Consider the following 20,205-nt stretch of genomic DNA (forward strand, 5'->3'; position numbering starts at 1 on the left):
TTGGGACTTGATTAATTCTCTCTCACGCTTGTATTTCATTGTTTTATTCGTCCATGCTATCCGAGATCGATTAACTCTGGATAATCTCCCTCTGCTTTACCCCTCCTGCCACTCCCACCAGTCACACACGCAGTCTTTCTTTGGTATTGTGGCGCGACTTCTCCTGTTTAATCTAGGCCTGCTTTTTTCAACTGTTGCATTGTAAAAGCAGTTCCAAGCAAGTGCACCTGTTCTGTGCAGTGTCATTCAGTCCCTCGTTGGTTTGTGATTGTTTCGATAGGCTACAGCATAAGTGAAAAGCTACATCTAGAGAGGGACACGAGAGGTGTTATGGGGCGAGCTGGTGTGTGTGTGTGTGTGTGTGTGTGTGTGTGTGTCAGAGAGACCAGAGGTGGAAAGAGAAATAAAGGTAAAATCAAAGGAAGCAGATTACAGTTATTTGTGAGTGATTGGTATTATGAGGTGAAGAATTAAAAGTGCAAAATGTTAAAGATTTTGACTTAAAAACATAAAGAAAATGTACCTTATGTTGACGTTATGTTTAACATGTCTTTGTATTGTGTAGAAGAGACATCTACTGAAGTTAGCGTGTTAAAAAGCTAGCCAGTTGTAGTTGTTGATGCCAGTTGCAGTTAGCGGCAGTTAGCGGTTACTGTGGTGATATGCTGCCACAAAACTGATTGAGTATGAATCCGACAGGTGGACAATTTTTCCGTACCTCACCTTTAAATAGAATTAAAATGGTGAAAGAAGAAATAACCTTCATAAAAATAGGGGTGTGTATTCTTTCAGCTAAGTTGACAAACACCAGCACATCCTCATACCACATGACAAGCAAAACAACATGCGCACAGGATCTTCGCCATGCTCTTGCTATCTTTCACTACTTCGCCTCACTTCCTGCTTCACTACATTACTATAGCTGCTAGAGGTTGTTTTTCTCCGATAAGGTCGGGCTGACAAATACATCCCCGTGTCTCAGCTGTTGCCTGAAGCAACGTGTCCCCATCAAAATATAAGAATTCAGGACATATCCGTCAGGTGGGCGCCCTCCCTACAGCTGCACTTTGTTGAGTTTGGTCCCTGAAAAGTGCTCTATAAATGACACATTGCAAAAACTGTTCGCAGTCCAAATTCCAATTTATAACTTTCTTCCTCACTTCTTCTTCTTTCTTCATCGTGCATGTGGATCAATGAAGTATTTCTGATTCTGGTATTGATTTGAGTTGCTCACGGCTGCATCCTGCCCTTGGTCCAGATGAAAAATGTCTCTATTCTGGCTAATTCTTTTGCAACCATGCTTTTCTTTATGTTCGAGAGAAAATGTAGCTCTCATAGTTTCTCCTCAGTGTTTCACCCGGTCTCGGATTTTTGGCTGGTCAGCCATCACGCACATCTGGAATGGAGGTCTAACCAGGACCTTCTTGTTCCACTTGGCAATGAAATAAAAAGAAAAAGCTTCAAGTTCATCCTTTTTTCTACTTTTTCTGGACAAGAAAGTGCATTTTTGTCATCCGCGTGGGTGGGATGAATCGTTTTTTTTTTTTTTTTTGTACGATTGCGTATCATTACCAGAGTTTCAAAACATAGACAAATGACAGTGCGCCTGCCCTCCACACACTCCCCGCCATCTCTCTCCCTGATGAAAACGGCTTCACCTGTGTGTTTGTGCGCGAGGGTAAAGAAAGAACACGATTACTGATGTGAGGGAAAGGGGTTGGTGGGAGGGGCGGGCGGTTGTTGCTGCGCTGTTTTCGTTGGCGACAATCGGCCGGTTTTAAATGAGAGAGGGATGTGAAACATTAGTGGGAGGGAGGGAGAGAACGACGAAAGGGATGGACGGCGGCCGGCTCCGGTCTCTTTTTTTCTATTTACATCTCTTCTGCGGGGGCGTTTGATGGAGTCAAACGAGTGGTATGATAGACGATATTGACAAGCTTAAATGCCCTTATTGGATGAGAAGTGGCCCCAGGGTGCTGCCCCAGCGTTTTCTAAGAACAGATCGCCAGACAAAAAAAAAAAAAAAAACACCACACACTCACATACGGCATTACCCCTTTTTGCTACCACAGCACTCTGAACAATTACCTTCCTGCTTTTTAAGACACACACACTCACACACGCACACAAAGGCTATCTTTATGACTGCAGCATTTCCACCATTCCAGCCCACTTTTTTTTTTCCCCCTCCTCTACTTTTCTTACCTCCTTCACCCAGAGACCATTAAACCAGATCCCTTCTAAAAGGCTTTAAGGCCTCTCTTGGCTAGCCACTTCTTCTCCAAATCCCTGCCATGGCTCTCTTTTCCGTGTTTTTAAATCAAAGTCCATGGAAGGTTGAAGGGGAGGGGGGAGAGGAGGCGGCGAAGCAAGGGAGAAATTTGGGACGAGTTTTTTGTGTTTGTGGGCTGGAGACAAATCTTAGTTACAAACCCATATGGTCTTACTCACACACACGCAGAGACACACACTCGCATACACTGGCTTAATCTGATACGCTACATGCCCTGCTGGCCTGTTCTGCTCTGGTGGGATCTACTTTTTTTCCCCCCTCCTCTGTCTCCACTCTCACCTGCTGAGAGTTCCTGTAGATGTGTAACCTGTTTTCTTTCTTTTTGACTTTTCTGCTCTCTAACACAAGTGTGTGCACTCCTACACACACACACACACACACACACACACACACACACACACACACACACACACACACACACACACACACACACACACACACACACACATCTGCACCCACACACTCCTACAGCACAAACACCAGTATGAAAGAGACAGTCTGGAGGAGGACTGTGGCTGTGATTCGGCTGCTTCTCCCGCACACGGTTCTGATTTAAGGATCACGGCGGCGTGTAGCTTTTTGATTCCGCTGGTAGTCAACCTGAAAATGTTTTCCTTGATGGTTTTTTGGCAGGGGCCGTGTTGAGGGGAGCTCCGGCCAGCTCACTTCACCTGCCAGCTGCTCAGCTCTGACTGGTCCTTCTGGAGGCTTTTTTTTTTTTTTTCACCCCAAGTTTCCGCTCAAAAAAGACAACTCCACCCAACTCTCCCCCCTCGTATCTCCACCTGGCCCTCCAGATCAGGTTCCATATGCATCAGTGTCTCAGAGAGGGAGCGCTGACTCACCTTCCGTTAATCTTTTCTGACTGCAGCAAGTGTTGATGGGTGGTGTGGTGGGTCCAAACCAGAGGTGTAGAATTTTAAGGTGCATCCAGTTATTGATTGCTCTGAAAAACTGTTCTGTACAAAAACTAGCAGGTACAGTGAGCTGCTACAACAAGTGTGTCCGGGATGAATAGTTGTGTTGGGTTGGATGAGTTTTTTTAATTCCTTTTCATAAAAGGCTTAAAATACTGGTACTGAAAGGAAGAATGATACTGTTCAACTTTACACAACTCCCTTACAATCTGCTACTTCCTCAACATTACTCATGTAAGTAGACCGCCCACCTTGGCCCTCATTTATTGAGATTCAATTCTGTCAGGTTTTCTTTTTGTGGATCCTTTTGGGATCTTGGAATACAGCCTACCATATTTCAAACAGGAAAAAAAAAATGTTGTCAACATGAATTCACTTTCTACTGTGTGGAAAAACTCCTGTGCTTTTGTGAAGTTCGCCTTACTGCAAGATGATATACCTCCTCAAGTTAATCTTCAAGATTATGAGTCTACAGCCACACCAGCAGCTGTGAGACCATATGAGCCAAATGCTAATGTCATTTTTCTCACAGTGCCAATGCTAGCATGCTAATGTTTAGTATATATGTATTGATTACAATGCTCAGTTTTTTAGTTTAGCACATTGACTGTATATTAAGGTCATTCTGCCTTTTATTGGGCGCTTGATTAATTAACTTTGCAATCCACTGCTTGACATGAATTCACTGCTAATGCAAACTGAACATTTCCTACTGCTGCAGCCTGAAATTAAAACATTTAACTGGCACTTGCAGCTAACGTTCATCAAAAATGCGTCTATAGAAAATATCCCAGATGTGGGTGCTACCTTCTTGTGCTGGTGAAATCATTTAGAGCCAGAGTCTATGTATTAGTGATCAGGTGTTGGAGCCGAAGTTACGTCCCATACACCTGCCTGACTCAGTGGAGAGCTGGGCTCAGCTGCGCATCATTATGTTACAACCGCTTTTTATTACCGTCAAATAAGTGATTGTAACTGAATTTATCAGAAAAATAATTAGTGTGATTATGAAATGTCTGATATTTACTTTGAGTTTTTAGTTTGGCCAATGTCCCACCTGCTAACATGGAGGGAGTGGGACTTATGATAATCACAGAAAGCCAAAGTGCAGCTGAGTCTGATCGGACTCAAATTCGGATCGGAGACAAATTAAATCATGACAAGTGATTTAAAGTCCTTAATGACAAATATTCAATTTACCCTAAATTCATAGCAATCCTTCAAATAGTTGTAGAAACATGTCCAAGGAGAGAAGTCATTTGGATTCATTGTCTGTAAAACATTAATGTGTGTATGAAATGCCATACAGTGCATGATGATATATCAAAATGTATACAAGAACACTTTGAGCTTTTCTTGACAAAGTTTCTTATAGTAGGGATAAACTGTATTTTTACAGACCTCCCTCTCAGATACCTTTTTCTTTACTTAGTTAAAACTCACTCCTTCTGCCTTGCCTGTGACTTAACATCCTTTGCAGTCACATTCATAAAAGAGCCATTTTGCACTTTACAGGCACTTCAGCTCCTCTCCGATAAGGTGAGAAACCTTTGAGCTTCACTAGAGTTATAGGAGGTGTTTTACCCCGATAAGCCATACTGTACGTGAATAGCTGAAAGATAAATGGACATCTTGGTATTTCCTTTTGTAACTTTTATTTCCCCTCGCTGTCTCCGTGGGTTTTCCATCTTCCTCCGCTGCGACTCGGTAACGATTAAGGACGGCTTGCATGGGAGAGAAAAAGAGAGAAGGAGAGGCAGCGTTAGAGTGACAGAGGTGTGAAGCCTCGAGAGAATGATGGGCGTATGGACAAGTATAGTGATCAGTAAAGAGCGGGACCTACGAGTGGTAGTTTAATCATTGATGCTGGGGAGGGCATCGAATGGATCTATGGGCACACCAGGCTTCAGCCGAACAGAAGTGAGGCGGGGAGAATGACTATGTTGCCAGCTTTTTCGGTCACAGTATGACATCGACTAGTGGTGCGAATCTGTCCCTTTTCCCAAAAACATCCAGTCTTTACACTCCAATATGTACCCCTTAAATGATCAAGCTAAAGCACAGAAAAAGGTATCGTACCAGTCATCACCTGTAACTGGAAATCATTCATACAGGTCTAAAAACATTACAGCGTGGTCATGTAATCTTATATTTATGAACACGTACATTCATACCTTTTTATACTATATAAAAAAGCTTTTATGTTTAAGTCTTTGGTTGCAGGATCATGTTTTTAAGTTTGTGCAGACAATTCCTACTCTTATACTGACCTTTTTGAGGGTTTATACAGATTTATATCTGCAGAAGTCGTCTTTTACCTGTTTCTGTAAAGATGATCGTGAGCTAAAATCACCTTACATAGCTCCTGGGAATCCTCAGAGCCATCGAAGTTCTTGCTCACCACGGAGACATTTATACTTTTTAGGGATGTGTCTCGCTGTGATCACCTCGTATCTGTAACTGTGCAACATTCCCGCCGCTGTACAGCTAAACGCTACAATTCCATTGGCAAATCACCGCTATCTCCAGTCTAATTGGCTAATTAATGATATTGTCAATGTGCAGTAAAGACAGTGCATCTACCGCGGCTCCTCCTGAGGCGCTGATCGGAAAACCTTTCTACCTCGTGAGTCGCAGCAGCCTCATGATGCAGAGCTTAGTTTGTCCACAAACTGTAAGGTCGCCAGTTAGATTCCCATTCCGGTTCGCGGAAGACACTGACCTCCACATTGCTCCCGATAGTTGCTGGAATATATAAACGCTATATAAATGCAGTTCAGTTCAGTGCAGGCCATCTACACAACCAACATATTCAGATGTCTGCTAAGCAGTAAGTGTGTCTGAAGGAACTGATTATGCCGCAGTAGCTGCTATTTGAATGTTACCTTAAATGTTGCTACCCATGAATCAACATCTGGTGTTGACTGACAGTGTTGATGTAAAGTCGTTGAAGCCTACAGTGCGTCTCTTCTGCTGCCTTCTCAAGCTCCTCCTGTGTGTTTTTTTTCTTCTAAATTTCACTCCTCTCACTCGTCATATTGAACATACTTCCTCCTTTACTTTTCAAAACATGTCAAACGTAAATTTAAGTCCTACCGCATTATGGCAGACTCTTTCAAATATGTTTGTGTTGATAAGGAAATACTTTGTGTTTGTAAGTATCCATCACTAGTTGATGTCTTTTTTTTTTGCATATATTTGAATGTAAATGTTGCCTGACTGTCTTTTTGGGATTTCTTTAAAAAGAAGCATTGAAGGTTTCTGACAGGGACGCCGAGATGAAGTGATTTTTGTTCTGTAATGTTCTTTGATGTTTGTTTTTCTATGTTTTCTCAGTTAATCACAGCTCAGAGTCAATTCTCTCTCTCTCCTCTTTCTCTCTTCCTCCTCTCATCTCATTTTGCCTTTGTGATTGATGAAGAGTGTGAGGAAGCACTGAGGAGGCCTACAGAGAGGAAGAAACAGTCTCCCACATATTGTTGCAGTGTTGAGTGGGATGAGGGGGGTTGAAGTAGCTATCAATACCCGTATTGATGACTACAGTGGAAGCTGCTGGAAATGTTCTGCTTCCCTATTGATCTCTGATCCATTATGAGCTGTTAGTAGACGGCCGGGTGAGTGATGGGGAGCAGTCCATCCATCAAAAGACGACGTCCTCGCTGCCAGGCAGACGTGCTCTTTTAGCTGTTTAGCTTGTGCATTATCCTCCTCCTGCTCCCCTCCGTCTCGATATTTCTCTGCTGTTTATGAAAGGCAAAATGCACCTGACCCACGCACACATGGAGTTGACATTTTCGCTTGAATATGACAGCAAACCTGTCTGCACACACTCGTTTTAAAAAAAATCTCTTTACAGGAATGTTTTTGGCAAAAACTGTTAATGTATAAAGATAAAAATCTCTCAGATGTGTTGAATGAATGCCTAACCCTATGTTGATCCTTCAGAGCTGAACGAATGTGAATGGAATCTAAAGGAAAAAACATGAAAAAGAATTGGTGATATGAGGAGAAAACGTGGAGCACTTTAGAAATATTAGCTGCAGCTATTTTTACTAAGAAGATACAGTTTTTTTTTTTACTCAAGATACTAATTTAAACTTTATCCTCCCCTTTTTTCTTTCTCTTCTCTCTTCTCCAGGTCACTGATCGTTCAGTGCGAGCGGTTGCAGAGCATTGTCCAGAGCTGCAGTTTGTTGGCTTCATGGGATGTCCGGTGACCTCTCAGGGAGTCATCCATCTTACTGCGGTAAGTACCACACAAATGTATTGATTTGCGTTATAATTATCTTTGTTTGGGAGCAAAGACTTGTCAGTGTGACATCACCCACTGGTTTGTGGACTACTGTTTTGAAGCCTCAAGTTTGAAATTTTGACTGTCAGCATCTTCGTATGTGAGAAACAGAAATGGACACACATTTGGACAAAGAGGTGGACCTAAATTGTCAGCTAATGCTAGCTAGTGGGTTTGAGAGGTGCATCCATAATTCCTTTAATGAGGATTAGATCTGCACAATAAATGGAAATATAACCAAACTTGCAATATTGCTAAGTGCAATATCGTAATCACTGAAGCTCCAGTTTTTTTGATAAAGGTAATAAAGCATACCTTGATTTATCATCCACTTTACTCTAAATGGGACCATTATTTGCAAAATAAACATCATGCTGTATTAAAGTAGACTTTAATGTAGCGTTAGAGACCATAAGCTATTTGGGAAACTGTTTACTGAGGTAATAAATCATGTAAGAAGTTGGGTCATTTTCTCATAAGCTTACATACAATCAGACTCATTTTTTTGGAACCAGTTCTGGCTTTTAGAAACACAGACTTTTCAGAGCTGGAGGCCAGGTTAATTTCTGTCATGCAGACTGTACTTCAGACCCGCAGCTGTGATTTGGTGTAGGAATTCAAGGTGTCTGTCTACCTTTGATAAAAGTGTCGATATGTCCTGCAGCACAGTTCAAAAGAGGTTAATTTCAACAAACAAGTTTTTCAACTGATAACATGTACCAGTAATATCAGTGTGACAACGTATTTTTGTCTAATCCCGTTACCGTAGGCCAGCTCTCCATTTTGCTGCAGGGCGGCGGTGCTTTGTCTCCGGGGGGGAAAATGAACTTGTGCAGAGTAAACTCAGGACCTCGCTGTGTGTGTTTTATCTAAGACTTAGTTTTGAAGTTATTTCGTGTTAACTTTTAAATCTCATGAAAGCCTAATGAGATGAATCCTAATAATATGCTGCTGTTCTGGCTACACCCTGCTGTTTGGATATTACCATGCTAATGAGCAGTGCTCGCTGGTTTAAGATGTGCCATGCCATATAAACATGGACACACATGCGCTCACACGGTGATTGCTAGAGTTGAATTCACCGGTAAACTACTGCACTTTGTTTTTCTGCTCATTTATTTCCTTTGCCCCAACAAAACGTCTGTCTTAAATGTGTGCGTGCACCTATGTGTGAGTGTGTATGCTATGTCCACGCCCATGTGTGCTTGAGTAACACAATTCGATTTATGTTCAAGGCACTTGGGTGTACACGCAAGTGTGAATGTACCCTTGTGGGCTGCATGCGTCCATTCCTCCTCAAATGCAATTACAGTTGTGTTAATAGGACTGAGACACCCGATGCCACACTGCATTATTAGATTAAACAGCAGATTAATTTGTGCTCATGGTTTTGGCCCCCTATCATCTCTCCAGCCTCCACTGACCTTGGCCAGTGTGTTGTAGACAGACAGTAATGAAGCCAGCCAGTCATAACAGCATTAGCATACCTGGAGGTGGACGCATACACATCCGCCCACACGCATTGTCTAGCAACACCTCATTATTATTTATTGCAGTATTAACCAAGGTGAAGTTTTTTTTAGGAGTTTTGATGAGCAAGTTCATAATTGTGACAATATTTATGTTTTTTTAAAGATATTGAGGCTGATAACTTTTACAAAACAGTCAACCCTTTTTCCATCATAACTAACTGAACAGAACACTAACGCATACATGCATGTATGCACTGAAAATGACACTACAACGTGCACTTGCATATCAAGTATTACGTTAAGTAACTTCAGATTTCACAAGTTATAACAAAGTTTAGATCAGTTTAATCAAAGTGATACTTAACTGTCCATTTTAGTAGGTAAATCTGTATTTTATGCTTTTGAATTCCATATTTCATTTAAGAAACGAAACATTTATCGGATTCCTTCATGGACCTTTTCAGAGCTCAGTTAGCACCAGTAGTACACACACCACAGTTTGGCAATAGTGGCATTATTGGATTTCCTCGATTCTCAAACTCTTTGACTGAGGATCTCTGGGAATCCCAAATTCTAGTCTTTTTTTGGAAACAGATATTGTTTTTTCGTAGTGTTCAAGGCTAAAGACATCCAATCAGCCACTTAAAGACTCAAGTCTTTTTTGAAGATGTTCGAAGGCCTCTAGCACAGGTTTGATTAGAATTCAGAATTTTGATAAGACCAACCTGTTGTGATGTCACCCATTGAATTTGGGCTATGGTTCTGAAGCTTCAAGTTTGGCATTACATCTGTTGCTATCTTGGTTTTCTTTGCCAGAAGTGACCGTATTTGGACAATAGGGTGGAGGTGGGGAGGATATCCTGATTGGATCTGACTGAGAACCTGTAGACACGCCATGTTAGCAACTTGTCAATCATAAGGTAGCCACGCCCTAAAGCATACCCCGCTTTATCACCTGTTTTCTGCTGAATGAGTCCATAATTAAAAAAATTAATGTCATGAAATGAGCAATTTCTTCACTTTTCAGACCCAAAGCTCAGTATCTTTTTATTTTAAAAAGTCTGTGGATGAGACACAAATGTTTCAAAGATAACATGTTGAACAAATTCGTTCTGTCAGAACAGATTTAAGATACTGAGTCAAATCACATCTGTCTTTGTTTCTGTCGCTTCAGCCATCATTTCTGCGCGTCATCTCTTTCCGCCTCTCTACCTCTTCCGCTCTCCACCCCTCTATAATCTCTCGCAGTAATTATCTCGTTTAGCAGTTGATTCCTCCTCTCATTCATTCCCACTTGGTCCCATCTAGTGTCGATTGAAAATCATATTCTCGCGCTTAGAATCGTTGCATTTCTGATGACTCCGTGGACCTGCTCGTGCTTCCAGGACTGCGGCGCTCCTCTCTTGTTCGATTACCATGCACTCCCTCCCACTTCTTTTCTCTCTCTCTCTCTCTCTCTCTCTCTCTCTCTCTCTCTCTCTCTCTCTCTCTCTCTCTCTCTCTCTCTCTCTCTCTCTCTCTCTCTCTCTCTCTCTCTCTGTCCCCACTGATAATCTTCCCAACCTCCTCACTTGCTATCCAGCCATCACCCCCCCGCCCCCAAAAAGGGGAAGAAAATCCATTACTTTTATTAACTTCTCTCATACGACACACTCATTTCAGATTGATATTTTTTTAATACCGACTTCTCACACATTAGGCTATGAGCAAATCAATTGAAATTGTATTTTCTTAATCAAGTGAGCTGATGGTTGAAATGGGCCACCCATGGCGCCGAGTTCGATGCAGATAGTCTGTAGAGTAACTGTAAAGCTGTGGCATTTATGCTCCTCTAATGGTTTTTTCAGTGTTTCAGTCCTACGGGAGCTGTGCGGCTCCTCTTGTGATGTGCAACACAACTCAATATTTGTAGCCGGGCGCGGTTTGATAAATCATCATCTTGTTAGCGACTAAAAAGGAAAAATCAAGACTTCTGCTCAGCTGAGAGAGAGAAAGAGAGAGAGAGAGAGAGAGAGAGAGAGAGAGAGAGAGAGCCTGCTAATCGAAAAACAAGCTCGCTAACACTTTCCTTACTGGTTTGAAATCAAACATTACATAAGCCTTTTAAATGTCACGAACAACAACTGTGATGATTTTAAGAGCAGCAAACACGTGTCTGATGTGGTCTCTTTGTAGCCGTGCCAGGAATGTACTGTGCATTTTTTATTTTTTTTTTATGGGGGGGGGTTTGAGATTGAAGCTCAAAGTTCGCTCTAAGCTCTTGACATTAATAACAGTCTTATTGATGAGGCTTGTCACATGCGAAGGCTGTGTAATGGATACAGAACATCTCGGGATGGATGCTTCGTGGGTGTCCCAGAGCTTTCGGTGATTTAGCGCTCTCCCACAGCGACTAATTTGAGAACTTTATAAGTGTTTTTTTGCAGACCTGTACTAGATTAATCATTCCCCTTAATTCGATTTCTAAAGGGTTCACCCTTTTAGTCAAACTTGTGGCAAACCGCAGAGGTAGATGCACAATAGATTTAGCGCGTGCGTAGGCGTCGGACGTCATTAAAAGAGTGGATGGCTTCACTCTGGCAACTTGAGCATAACCCCACTGCTCTTCAGATGTGTGTGTGTGTGTTTCTTGGAGGAAATGGATTTTGTGTGTATTTCAGAAAGTGGATAACAGACAGTATTTTCTGCTCTCTCTCCCTCCCGCTTCTCAGGCAGCCTCGGCCACACTTTGCTGTTGGCTGTCTTTGAAATAAAATGCGCAACACCAACAGAGTCATTATCCGTCTCTTTGAACTGCGCTGTTACCTGTTCATGTCTCTTTCTCGGTCCAGTCTCTCATTGTCACCCTCTGTATGTGTCTCTTTTCCCTCTCGTTTACTTTTGAGTTCATGTTTTTTTTTTAGTCCTTCTCTCTCTCTCTCTCTCTCTCCCTCTCTCTCACACATATACACTCCCACCGTCTCTCCATCTTCCTGTCAAGTGGTGCTCTTTTCTTCTGGTAGTGATTAAGTCCAAGGTCGGCTCTATCAGAGAGCCAGTTGTTTGAGAGCGGCTCTGGGTGCCAGAGAGCCTTCATTCCCCGAGCTTTAGATGTCCCACTGATGGCTTCTCCTTGCTTGTCATGCCTACCCACAATGCCCCTCCTCATACATCAGCCTATCACCGCCCTAAGACACTGTGGGCCTCAAAACTGCCTTTTGTGTGTGTGTGTGTGTATGTGTGTGTGAAAGTTCCCACCCTCGGGAAAGAGAGGGAGAGAGGAGGCCAGAGACATAACAAATGGAGGGACTGTTGAAGAATGTGTCAGAGATGAAAAGGAGTATATTTGGAGAGTGTAATAGCGATGTGTCATCTCTCTGATGTGCAGAACTCAGATGGCTCTGGTCTTAATTTTGGGCCTTGTAGATTAATTCAGCCGTGGCTGCTCCGGTGGCTTTGTTGTTCTTCTCCGGGAAAAAAAAAAAAGTTAGGACCTCCTTGATAAATGCTCCCTAAATTTGACAGAATTGGACTGTGGGCAATACCTCATTCTCTCTGTGTGTTTATGAGCAAATAAAACAGTCTGGTTTATGACAGGGAAGCTATTCAATTTCGTAACCAGAGTCATATGTTCTATCCATCCTGGCGGAGGCCTAGCAGAGCAGTATGCATTTGCAACAGTTCAAATTCGTCTCGTAAAGCTGTGAAACAAGGGAAAAAAAGAGAAAAGAGAAGGTGTAATTATCGATTTAATTTATGTTTTTCCTCGAAACTGTCATGTGTGAGAGCAATTGTAAGTTAAGATAAGGGTTAGGGTTAGGGGTTGGGGTGAATTTACAAGAAAATAAAGCGCAAATGTATGAGCAAAATATGAATATCCTTTTAGATTATAAAGTCCTAAATTTGAGAGAAAAACACTTACTTTTTCCTCAATATACGACTTCCTTTTACGCCACAGTTTTACCAACCCTGGCCCCAGTAAGGCGCCATTGTCACGATCACGGGTTGGAAAAGTGGTTTCTAAGGAGGTTGAAAGACGAAAAGGTTAAGATGCACCCACTGTCACCTCCACACCCTCCACTCCACCAATCCCTCCCCATCCAGGATGAGTGGTGTCTGGCTTTACTGTAGTCTGCTGGCCCCCTTATCTCCTCCCTCTGACTCGAGCACAGAAAATACATAATCACAGTGCCCCTGTGTCAAACTGATAACCCCCCAACACACACCAGAGAAGCCGGCGTGTGCGTGCGTTCTTGTCTGTTTGTACCTGTCCCCGTGTACCAATGTGTGTGTGGGTGTGTGTGTGTGTGCGACTGTGTACTCGTACATGTGTATTGTGTCTCAGGGGTGGTAGAGAGGATAAAGCGGGGGGAAACGAAGGAGCAGAGGCGATTTGGAGGAAGAAAGGTAATGGGGTTGTGGGGGTCGCCGAAATGAGTCGAAAATTGTAATAATAATTTTCTTCACTGCTGTATTGAGGAGATTGGGGGATTTATGAATATAATGAGCAAGAGGAGAGCCTTAGGATGATGTGTGTCTCTTGCAAGAGTAATTGAAGAATAATTCATTTGGCTCGAAGACTTTTAACCCAGAGCTAGACAGAGATAGAGAGGTTTTTGACCTCTGGAGGAGGAGTGTAGGGGGGGTATCATGTCTCATTATTGGCCCAACTAGTGTCACTGCGCTTTGACTGTCACCCAAGCGCCGCCACGCCGGGCCCCCGCGCTTGTGTACGTGCGTGCCCATGTGGTCATTTGGCTTAGCGCGGCGAAGAGAAACCAACTCTCTCTATCTCCTCGAGCCTTTCCTCGCCACCGAGTTTGTTATCAACACCAACACATGCAGGATTAGCGACTGAAAGGGAGAAAGAGACAGAGAGAGAGAGAGGGAGAGAGGGAGGACGAGGGGGTAGGAGAGGGAAAATAAGTGATAGACAGTAGATGGGCACAAGACAGATAAAGAGAGAAGTTAACCACACATACGCACACACTCACACTCACACATAGACACACACACAGGGATCAGCTCACTGGTCCATGACTGATGCAGACAATGTATTTGTGATACCAGACCCATGGCCTTTCCAGTTTTTTTTTTCTTTTTTTTGTTTTGCCTCAGTCCTTTTTCAAATATTCATATCACTCTGTCTGCGCTGGCCCTCCGTGTATTTATGTGTGTGTGTTTTTCTGAGTGTGTGCGTCTGGAGAGGAGGCGGGTGTGTTTGTGTGTGTGTGTGTGTGTGTGTGTGTGTGTGTGTGTGTGTGTGTTTGTGTGTGTGATTTAGGCTTTGCCGCAGAGGGATTGTCTCGACACAGCTTTCTCCTGTCTGACTGAACTGTCTGGGATGCTCCGATATGGAAGGAAGGGGAAAAAAAAACCCAACGCACAAAAAAAACAGAGTGTATGCATGAGTGCGCACTTGTATTCACCTAGTGACACCGCTGCCATTCGTCTCACCTTTTTTCGCCCTCGCCCCGTCCCGTCTCACACACGCGGTCTCCAACACATGCGGACAGCCGAGCAAAATGTGTCAGGGCCACAATGCCACCTTCGCTAACACCCTGTGACTTTGACTTCTTGTTCAGGACTTTGAATATTACTTCAAAGTGACTGTCTAAACTTCTACCTGCATTGTTTAGAGGATTTAAACTTGATTTTCTGATCATCTCTGCCAGGCTGAGAGTTTTCCCACTGTTACGGCTGTTAGTTTTTACTGAAAGGTCCCTGCATGCTTGCTTTTTTTCTTTTTTTTTTGCTCGTCTATATACTCACATACTAAATCATAAAATGGCTATAAATGAACCACAGCAGTGAAATAGCAACTCATATTTTCCAAATCCAGCGTGTTCTCTGTTTATGACTAAAACAATGCTCGCTCTGTCCGTGCTTTTTTTTTTTTAAAATGTCATCTAGCTGGGGGACACTGAGGTTGATGGACAGCAACAGCCATGAGCTCACGCTGCCGTGCGCCAGCGCTCGAACCATGACATCATATCCTCTCAGCATGGGGTCCGCCTGGCCTCGACATCCTGCTTGGCATTGTGGCACTTGACGTTGTGTAAATAAATTAAGTAATAGCACAGGTAGTCATAGCTCTGTAGTCTGGTAGAGCACACACAGGTACACACACACACACACATCCACTGTGTGTGCCAGGCTGTAACATACACTAATGTAATAAAGTGTAAATCAAGCTCTCCAAATACTGAACTACAGCTGATTCTTTGTAGACGGATACTGTATTGAAACTAGCTAGTTATTTTTCTTTAATTTTTAAGTGGCGTTCTGTGTTTTGACCTCTGACTGAGGCTCTTATTTTCCCTGAGAGGCTTCTCCTCTAGTCGTGTGGACTGAATTAAACAACCTCTCTTTATTAGAGAAAAGCGGTGCGACGTCGACTTCTCAGACGAATACTGTTTGCTCATCCGGCTCTTGTAAAAAAATCTGCAATGATTGCTTTTTGCTTGTCTTTCCGCAGGGCATTATATGTTCTTTATTTGAATTGATTTGGAGTTTTTTGGATTGGAGATTCACATCCAGTTCTGCAATCTTGCGAAGCTTAATTTCAGTCTGTCATTTTCTGCTCTGTGGGTTTGAATTAAGTTAAATAGAGGGTCGATTTTAATCAAAATCTCCTCATCAAAACACATTTCAGCAGAAGTTAATTGGTTTACTGCCAGTTAGGAAATGTAAAACTTCTTTTATTTTGTAATTGTTAATTTCACTAGCTAGTATCATGATACTTACATTACTATAATCGCTTTTGGCATTAATACTAAGAATTTTGTTAAACTTGTGCATGTTTTAGTTAGTGATAAACAAAGCATTCAGATCATTTACTAAAGTTAAATAACAATACTATGGAGGACTGAAACGGTCAAAATCAAAAAAAGAAATAAATAAGTGGCTTGATGAAAAATAAATAAATATACTTTTGATGCACTGAAAGAATTATTAAAAATAAATGTAGTTATTAAATAAACATTTTACATAAATTGATATTTCTCTTTTAATGTGCTGTTTTGTTTCACATTTGTTTTAATGATCTATTTATGCTGCCATTTAGTTTGGCATTTATTTCTTGATGTATCTATTTTTGAATGGTATTTTTTTTTATTAATGTATTAACTTCTGTATTATTTTCCCATTTGCATTTCTGCTGCATATATCTCCACAAGTGTATTTTTTGTATTATTACTGCAGTTTACATTTCTTCTTTCCACATTTCTACATTTCCGTCATTATCTTTTTAAATTTTGACTGATTCAGTCCTCCATACAATAAGCAATGATAATAATCCTTTATTACAAGTAAAAGTTCAAATTTGAAATTTAGTTTGATTAAAATGACAGAAATTTGGCAACTAGATGAACCTAGATCTAATAAATGATTAAAAAAATAGTGTGGTAACATTAAAACTTATATCATTGTTGATGCAATAACATCAATGTGTGGTGCTAATTATTATTGCTTCATATACTGTTGGGTAGTTAAATTAATCAAAACACATCATATTTTATGAACTGGTCATAAGTTATTATGTTTAAAACCTAAACCTTGCATTTTTTCCCCCTGCTAAATATTGTTATCAACTGTATCAAGGAGTGAACTTTTTGTTTCTTCCTGCTTTTGACCCGGTTGCTTATATGAATAATTATACAATATATACTTCAATATTTTTTTTTTATTTGTTTATAACGTTTATGTCAAAAATAAGAAAAAAAATTTAAGCATGCTGTGCTGTATGAATATTCTAACTTTGTTCCAAATAAAAATGTTAATAAACAGTAATCTGTAAAGTGTAGAAAAAATAAGTATTTCCATCTGCAATGTTTTGGAGTTGAGGTGTAAATTAGCCTAAATACAAGCTCCCCAAAATTGTACTTTTATACAGAACTTCCCATCTCGTGAACATATGTCTGTGTGTGTGTGTGTGTGTGTGTGTGTGTGTGTGTGTGTGTGTGTGTGTAGTCATTGGAATATTCATATAATCAGTGTGCGCCTTCATTTCTGTGCCATGAGAGTGTGTTCGTGGGGTGGGGACGACCCGCTGGCCTCAGAGCAGCTGGATTCTGCAGGTTTCAGTGTTTTTATGAACAGACTGAATAATTATCCAGGTGTAGCTGCCAACTCAGGAGACGACACAAACTCTGCCTGGTTACAGACCTCAGCCAACGAGGAGGGAAAAACCTGCCGAGCCCTTCACCAAATCCCCCTGCTTTCCCTTCTGCTGCTCTATTTCTCTCTCGCTTGCTCTACTCACTTTTTTTCCTCCACTTTTTTCCCCTCTTCCTCTCTCTCTCTCTGTGCTGTCTGAATCACTCACTTTGTCTTCTCCTCTGTCTGAAGCTTTTGTGCTCCCCCCTCCTCCTGATTTCTCTCCATTTATTATTCTTTCTTTTTGCGACCATTTACTCTCGGACTCGTGGAAAAATAAGCTATATTATGAGTGGAAATTATTAAAAAAGATTGGAAGCATTAAAACCTTTCACCTCGAAGTCGAATTATGATAATCTGTCAACTATGAGAAAACAAACACGAGCGCTGCGGCCTGTCACCTTCCCGAGGTGTGACTAATTACTGCAAGGTTGTTCTTGGTGTGACTTTTCATTTCAGGGATTTGAGGGATACTTTTCTTTCGGCAGATGTCTGCTAAACTATGGAATTTATTTTCCTCCGGTGGTTTTTCACAGATGGATTAGAAAGTTACAGTCTCAGCCGTGACTCTGCCTCTTCCCCTTTCATGCAGACATCTGCTAAATTTTCAGATTTTCTTCAACCTAGCTACACTCCCGACCAATGAAAACTCACACCAGTTGGCCTGATTTCTCATTGGCTCTCTACATCAATGAGACAGTTGCTATTGGCTGTAGTAGAAATTCTATTTAGCAGACATAAGCAGTTTTTGAAGATTTGGAGAACAAATGCTACTTTTGATGTCGGGGCTTTGAGATTTTACCCTAGGCTCAATAACCATAAATACTGAATGCAGATAACTCTGTGTGTGTGTTTGTGTGTGTGTCTGGGTGTGCGTGTCATATATGTGTGTGTTTGTGTTTGTGCGTGTGTGTGTTGTTGTTACTTTAAATTCTTTTGACATTGTGAGTGGATGTCCGATGCTATGAATATAAGCGCTAGCAGTCACTTAGCTTACCATCCTGGTTTGATTTTTGCAACCCTTGTGTTTTGCAAACAATGCCACTTCTCACACACACACACACACACACACACACACACACACACACACACACACACACACACACACACACACACACACACACACACACACAGACAGAGATATGCACACACAGATCAGCCTTGTTCTGCATGAATAATTTAGCACTTCGATCCAACACTGGCCACAGGAGCACATGACAGTTTGTGTGTGTCTACACGTGTGTATATGTCCATGTCTGTGCATGTGTGTTAGCATCTGCTCTTATGTGTGCGTGTCTATGATAATCCACACAGTTAAGGAGTTTCCCTCTCATTAGACACCATTGTTTTATCATATCAGTTGAGCCGTCCCCGACCAGCACTGCTGCGGTCTTGACCCGTCTTTGCGCACCACAAGCAGCTTAATGTATATTTCATTAGTATATCTAAGCGCATCTTCGCAGTCATGGTGCCACAAAAAAAATGTGTTTCATGTTTATTTCATGCCTTTTGCAGACCTTTTATCACAAGAGGTGTGCATGCAATTTTCTCTTGAGGAGTGACAAACAAGCCACAGGCTGCGTAAGAATAGAGAGACAAATGGAGCCGGTAAGGTTTTAAAAGCCTTTTTTTTTATCACCTTCAGCGCAGTGCAGCATCACACACTCAGCATTGTTTGTCAGCAGTAGATGTGTTACGATTCTCAGCATGTGGGGACAGAGGAGAGTGTTTACATGTGTGCTTACTACATCCAGAGAGCCGGGGTCCTTACCCAACCCCTCCTTCACGCTGTTAGGTGTATGTCATACCTATGGCGCTCAGTGATCTCAACACCAACTGTAAGCTTGTTTTCTCTTTAGCCTCGGCCATGACATTTACCTCCTTGCCTTCCTGGCGGCTGGCCGGAATATCATACCTCTATTATCTTTCATCCCTGGTGTGTGTGTGTGTGTGTGTGTGTGTGTGTGCGCACGCACCTGTGCCTTAAATAGTTTTGAGTATGTATCAGAGAAAATACACCTGTGCTGTGACTTGAAAAGCCTTTTGGTAATTTCCAGTGAGCTTGTTGAACAGTGTGTCGGTGTGGGGTTTTCTCAGAGTGTGTCAGGAAGTAGAGATTTTGACTGGAGGATTAATCTAAACCGCCTCTTATAAGGTATTCAGATCGGAAGGAGGGATTATTGAAAGTCGGGGAGATGAAAGGAAGAGGGAAAGTGAATGCTCATATTGGCTCATAACCCCTCACACCAGGCGTGCAGCCACAGAATGATAAACAGTAACAGCAAGCAATTCCGTGTCATTTATCTGCCTTGTTAGGTTTTATTCTGCATTCATGCTAGTTCTTCAGCACATGGGGCGGTATGCAAGTTTACTAGGTGTGAAGGCAGATTTTTTTCTTTTCTACATTCCATGGGGGATATATCAAAACCATCCATGTAATTCAGCAGGCGTGTATATCATACGTGCCTTCATGAAATATTTGTGGAGCTTCATGGAGCTTCCTTCTTTTTCTGCGTCTCATAGTCACATATCAACAGCCTTCATGAACAGACGGACGGGAAATTGCGTGCCTGTATACCTGTTTGCACGAGAGAGATAAAGGAATAAATTCATCTTTTTTTGGTCTGCAATAGCACACATATCTGCTCCGAAAATCATTTGTCTTGTCTTCCCCCTCAAGAAGAAAAATTCGAAATGATAAATGATAAATTGTTATTTCAGAGTTTTTTCGCTTCATGATGGCAGCGCTATGGTTTTCAGTGCTTTCCGATATCCATCTATGTTGTGTTGTGTTTAATTGGCAGCTTCAATTAAAGTTTTTGAATGAAGCTTCGAACATCTGTTGTCATTTTTTTATAACATCATCACAAAGAAAGTAACTAAAATGGCACTCAGCAGGGCTTTCCACAAAGACACAGACTAGCCAGCCATAATACATACGTAGCCAGTCTGGGGGGGGGTGTAGTACGATCTTATACACTGGTCTTAAATGTAATAATAATAATAATAATGTTACATTATTAATATTGTTATTACATTATTATTAGCCTAAGTGTGCCTGCAGAACAGGCAGCCTATATTAATTTCTCAGACATT

The 20,205-nt window shown here is 41.8% G+C and overlaps 1 protein-coding gene across 1 annotated transcript in view; it reads left to right on the plus strand.

Moving 5' to 3' along the window:
• fbxl17 (F-box and leucine-rich repeat protein 17) overlaps window positions 1-20,205 on the plus strand; it is a 227,919-nt gene that overhangs the window by 68,511 nt on the left and 139,203 nt on the right. The window contains exon 7 of the mRNA XM_030416214.1: window positions 7,349-7,456. Within this exon, the coding sequence (XP_030272074.1) occupies window positions 7,349-7,456 (108 nt within the window). The remainder of the gene's footprint in view (window positions 1-7,348; window positions 7,457-20,205) is intronic.

This window comes from Sparus aurata, chromosome 5, assembly GCF_900880675.1.
Source record: "Sparus aurata chromosome 5, fSpaAur1.1, whole genome shotgun sequence".
NCBI lineage: Eukaryota > Metazoa > Chordata > Actinopteri > Spariformes > Sparidae > Sparus > Sparus aurata.